The sequence below is a fragment of the Gavialis gangeticus genome, unplaced genomic scaffold, assembly GCF_001723915.1.
Source record: "Gavialis gangeticus isolate Ggan-Ray unplaced genomic scaffold, GavGan_comp1, whole genome shotgun sequence".
Classification (NCBI taxonomy): Eukaryota; Metazoa; Chordata; order Crocodylia; family Gavialidae; genus Gavialis; species Gavialis gangeticus.
In genome coordinates this window covers 24,097,695-24,103,532 of record NW_017729004.1, presented here as the reverse complement: position 1 = coordinate 24,103,532, position 5,838 = coordinate 24,097,695, and the positions used below count along the sequence as shown (strand labels likewise).

The 5,838-nt window shown below is 38.6% G+C and overlaps 1 protein-coding gene across 2 annotated transcripts in view; it reads left to right on the top strand.

Moving 5' to 3' along the window:
* Window positions 1-4,814: 4,814 nt before the first annotated feature.
* LARP4B (La ribonucleoprotein domain family member 4B) overlaps window positions 4,815-5,838 on the top strand; it is a 76,302-nt gene continuing 75,278 nt past the window's right edge. For both annotated transcript variants that reach the window (XR_002095788.1, XM_019508169.1), the window contains exon 1: window positions 4,815-4,944. Coding sequence is in view for 1 of the 2 variants with exons in the window: in XM_019508169.1 (XP_019363714.1) it covers window positions 4,864-4,944 (81 nt within the window). In the remaining variant the exon portion in view is untranslated. The remainder of the gene's footprint in view (window positions 4,945-5,838) is intronic.

Here is a 5,838-nt window from a genome sequence, read left to right as displayed (position 1 = left end):
GTTTCACTCTACTCCAGGAAGAAATAAAATCTTTTAAAATATTTTTGTATATGTACCTAATGTCAAGTTGAGAGTGAGAATTATATCTGTAATCTCTGTTGGATGGTAGAGTTAGATATGGAAATTATTTGGATGCAGTGCAGTTCATATTCCACATGGCAAAGATAGCTGATAGTTTGAGGATGATGGTTGTTCTCAATAATGCCACATCTGTCCTGGACAGTAGTGAATCCAACACACTACAATTTACCAGTCCCTGAAGTTGTAAGAAGCCTGGCTGATACCATGGTGGATTAGTGTGGAATCAGGGGCATATGAAGATGAAATAAGGAAGGTGAATATAGTGTCTGGAGTATATTGGAGAGGGGTTTCTGACCCAAGACTGGAAATTCTGTAAGAATATGAGGAATTAGGGTTATGGTGTTTAATAAATTCTCCTCTTGAAATTTTTTGTTAGCGCTTTCTCGTGGTGATGGAAGTGTGTTTGTCTTGGTCTTGTTTTGGAAAACTTCTCTTGAGGCTTTACATTTCTGAATTGTTTGAGAGGAAGGGAATTCTGCACAGAACTGAACTCAAATATATTTTTGTTTGTGTATGCTGGAAGGGCAAAGAAAAGATCTTTTATTCTAGCTTTTTTGTTTAACGGTGTTGCTATTTGAATTGCTAAAGTTGGTTGTCAGCACTTGCATTATACATCTCTTTTTAAGGGCTGATTTACTCTGGGCTGAAAATTGGCAGGCAAGATCTCGGCTCTGAAGCATTGTTTTCAGGTTTGCATGTTTTTAAATGACAAATCTATCTGGCTCGCTTGATTGAGTGTATGTGCATGTAGTAATCTCCTACAGTCTGTGCTCCCATTAACTACAAAAAGTAAAAACTAAATGCATGCAAGTAAACTTTTACAACAAAGAATAGAGGGCAGTCAGGCACCACTTTAACAAAGCTAGTTTTTCAGATGGAAGAAAGCTTTCAAGCTGGTGGTATTAGTACTTAAATTTAAGAGGCCTTCTAAACCTTGCCTGTAATAAATCAGTTTAAAGATGGAGGAACAAATTCAGTTCTGACCCTTGGGTTTTGCATCTGTTACTGTCTTCATGTAATGTCTCAGTCTTTCTATAGTTTTCATAAACTCAAAAGTCAATGGAGATACTTTACCAAAGCTTATACTTGAAAACAAGATACTGTTTTCAAAACAAAGTTAACGAACAGTGCAAAATTATGCCTGGTTTAAAAAGAGATTTAGCAAAGGCAGATGCAGTATGTGCTTCACCCACTTCACCCTAGCTCAGTCATGACCTTGGAGTAGAGGGTGCTGATGCTTTGTTTTGCAGTAACTTCTGCAGTTGACCGTCAGGAATTAGAATGTCATGTTGATAGTCCCTGTACAAACACAAAAAGAACTTACACTCTCAAAGCTCTTTCAGTACCTTTCTCCAACTGTATCCTTTACATTTAGCAAACTGTGTTGTGGTGATTTACTTTTGGGATAATGAAAAATAGAAGGTAGCAATGTAAATTGTATTATAATCAGTGTCATTACGTTTTAAGCTGAAATGCTCTGCCTAGTTTCTGTGAAAAGTCAAACCACTGGTGAACTCAAGCAAAGCCTATTTGTCTAGTCTTGGATTAAACCATAGTAAGTACTTTCATGTCTTAAAGTAAGTTTGCTCTTTCATGATAATACTTCAGGTTGCTGAATTTGCACATGTATGGGTAGTACATTGCAAGTTAGCTCCTAAGTCTGAAGACCAAGTAAATGTACCAGTATATAAAACTTTAGTTTTCAGCTGTTGTTGTCTTGCATTATGGAGTTTTGCAACTCTAAAACCGTGTTAGCTGGGTGTATGCTGCTTCACATGTCTAGTCCTATCAAAAGTGCTGTAGATGATATTCGTAGCAAGCCTGTTGGTACTAGAATAAAGTTGGACTGGCCTACAAATAAATGAAAAACTTGCCATTAAGCATTCTGCATAAGTGCAAAGGGGGCAGCTAGTGCAAAACTCCTTTTTTCATCATTTAGGTCTTCCCAAAATAATGCTACTGGTTCTATTTTGATGCCTCGAATGCTTTTTTTATTCTCTGATGTGGCGACTGTAGAAGCCTCCATGTACGTGGGTGTTGGACTGGGAGGTTGCATCTTTTTTATCTAGTAAAAAGTTAGTTATGTAACATTCCACTTTAGTGGGCAGGCCAAGTCTCTAGTCTGAAGTTCACTGGCTGCAATATCACAGCAGGATCTGGCATAGTGGAGCAGAGCTCTCAGGACATGTGGAGAGGAGACCTGAAATGCAGTGATTTACTAATGGACAAATTGGAGAGCAACCCTCTATGTTCCCACAACAAATCTGGCTTGTTTTATTTAAAAAAGGCACTTGATTTCATCTGTTAAAAACACCAAGGTACCTTAAAAGTTAATGGTGCAAAACAGCCTCTAAAAAGTTTTAGGACAGTACCTTCTTCAATTGTAAGAGCCATTTGGAACCTTGCAGTTATGCCTTTAAGCTAGTAACTTCATGTCAAACCTGCTTAAAATCTTTTAGAAATGTATATCTACCTTGGCAACCAAAACTTTGCAAATTGTAAGAATGAGATTTCATGGCTGAGTATTCTGAATGAAGCTGTTAGTTTTTGGAGGTTTTAACTTGATGAGTCATGTCCAGTTTAATTTTAAAGTATGAGAGTGTTCATTTTGATTAGGAGATTAATATGCTAGTGTGTTGTTTTTCAAAACACTTGCACAGATGTTACATTCCATAATATTATGAGTAGCGCAGTACTAGTCCGCTACCAGGTTCACTAATAACTTGTCCATTGTCAATCTAAATTAATCATTTAGTTGCATACTGTAGAAATGGCCACTGCACAGCCAATGGCTAGTGCCCACCTCACCACAAACTTTACTCAAAAGTTTTTTGTTCTGTTTTTTAAAGTCACGTGATGCACATGGTCCTACTTGCTCTTCCTCCAGTGTTTTAATATGTTCAAATGACAGAACACTGTAGAACAGTGATTCGCCGTGTTTTGGGACTCTGACCTGCTTATGTTGGTATCAGATAATTATATGCCTGGTGGTTGGGCATTTCTGGTCTATCTAGAAAGGAAGAGATTACTGTGTGAATAGCATGAGGGGAAATGATTGAGAACCTATCAAGGAAGGAGGAAAAATGCTCCAGCAGTCAGGGCTGGGGCCATTGGAGATACTCCTCCAATCAGAGGCATGGGGGTCCCCTGCCATGATCAGCCTATAAGGAAGGCAGCTAGCTGGTCCTGCGATCTCCCTGTGAAATCGGCTGGCTGCCTCCTTGATCTGGATAGACCCCTAGCTATAAGAAGTGAAAATTTAGTTAATTTGAGTAGCCTGTTGTACTAGCTTACAAAAAGTTGTTCCCTGTTAGCAGCTACTGGGCCTGTAAAGAGTACTTTTAGGAGCTTCTAGATCTGCCTTTGTTCTGCTAATGTTTGCACTCTGGATTTCCCATCTTCCAGTTCCAGCAGAAGCCATGTCAGGAGTCTCTTTTTAGTTTAGTGGGTATGAATGTTCTCAAACCTTGTTTTCTGCCAACGTCACTAGTGGTGGAATCAGTTTTTGATCAGACTTATAAAACACCAACATACCAAATAATGTGGTGTTTAACTTCAACTTTTTAGGTATGAAGTACCTTCTAGTTCTAGTATCTGAGTCTTTAGCCAGGAAAGTATTTTGGTTTTTGTTTATTTCCCTCTCTATAACCAATCTCCCTCACGGTCCATGAAACTATTAATAAACCTTTGTCAGGAGCTCTTTGCATTGATGTGACATGTATTGACCCCAAAAGCAACGTATTTTTTTTACCAGCTATATGTTGTACACTTAATATAGAATAAATAAGGGTTCATTGAAACTGGATGTATAATCCTGGCCAGAACTTCAATACTGGTTCCTTGAACAGTGTCCAAAAAAATAGCTCAGATGGTGCATGAGCCAGTGAGTCAGGTTCTTGATCTGGGGCTTGCCAGTGCTATGTATTTGACTCTGTCATAGCTTTGCAGGAATATTGTGGATGTGCAGAGTCATTTCACAGCAGAACAGAGTTCTTGGAATTTTGAAGCGTACAAAATAACAATTTTTTGTTTTTGCCATGTTTCACTCTGTTAACATTTACCATTTTACTTTGGTTTCTACCTAGTGTTTTGTTAGTACTAACAAAACACTAAGATCTTCTCCCCTTCTGTGACACTTTTTCATGCTGGGTAAAAGAGTTCCCTGAGCTCATTCCAGAATCCGGAGCAATATAAATGTTAGCGCTGCTTTGTGCCCTGATGAATTAGCAGAGGAATTCTGCTCCTTGTTGCATTAGCATGGCTCTGCACCTCCATACTGCTGCTTGTTCCAGAATTGCACGTGAAAAGCTAACATGGGGTATCTCTGCATGTCACCATCTTGTGCTAGGTAGGCCTACAGCACTTAGTCAGATAATGGTATTAAATAATGGCTTTGTTATATGGTGTGATGTGCCTGACAAATTGCACTGTTTCTGATGTGCTTTGTCATAACATAGCAGAGCCACTGTGACACAATCTTTAAAAGTTGTGAAAATTAAATGTAACTGTGAATGTGAGCATCTTCTACTGAAACTCGGAATCCTTCTTAAACAAATTAAGAAAATTAGCCACATGGAAGGAGAAGTGGTGTCTCAGAACAAACCTAGATGTCTTTCAGGCCAGATCAAGTATAAATGCTATCATTCATTGACCAGATGAAATTGACTATGATTTTGAACTATATTAATAGCCACTTACTACATATTTGTTCTTTTTTTTTTTCCTCTACAGCATAAGGTGACCAATAAAGTTCTCTCTAAGGAGCCAAAAAGCAGACGGCTCATGACTTCTGATCAGGACACTAAAGTTGTGGCTGAACCGCAGGTGCAGCAAGTACAAGAAGTTAAAGACAGTTCTCATCTAGTAAGTATTACAACAAATATTTGACCTGAAACGTAATTTTCACCTCATCTATTAAATAATACCATACAGAGTGGTTGAGGCATCTTGTGAAGGATCTAGAGAAGAGACTGTGCCTCACTGAAGTTGTACGGATGACCTCCACCAGCAAATCCCACCATAAATGAGTGCCCAGTTATTCATGCACCAGCTGTACATGATATTAGCCACGTAACTGGCTGCTTTACCCAGTTTATTTGCTTTTGGGTGCACAAAGTAGTGTGCTTAACTGTGTGAGGCCCAAGGGATCTGGTTTGCTTTTATGGACCTTTTTTGCCATTTTAGATCCAGTATAAAACTTGTTGCAATATGTTAAATGATACTGTTTTATGGAGTAGTTGACAATACACCCTGGAAAATAGTTTACATTAATACAAGTAATGGGCAGTACCCAACTGAGGGGAGGGGGGAAGAAGCTGTTATTTCACAACTGTTGGGAAGACCAGCTTGATGTTAAGGGTGTTTTTTTCTATCTTTCAGCAGAACAAGCCTTAAATTTAATAAGTGCATGAGATTATAGTGTTTAAAGCCAATATGAGGGTTATAAAATACATGGCAACTCAAAGTTCTAATGTGGAATTTAGTTGAAAATTAGCAGAACCTACATGTGAGGAGAAATGGTAGTAGGGGGAACTCTAGGCATGGATATGCATAGGAGAGAGAAGTGTTGACAATAAATACTGCATGCAGGGCTTGTTCATGAAGTAGCACCACACAATACTATGCATGTCCTGTAAATTGCTTCATTGGTTTCTTCTGGTTTGGGGCAAATGGTATGCTAAATGTAACTTGATTGTGTGTGTCGGGGGGGGGGAGGTAGCAAATGCTTGAAACATCTTTTTTTTTTTTTTTAAAGTC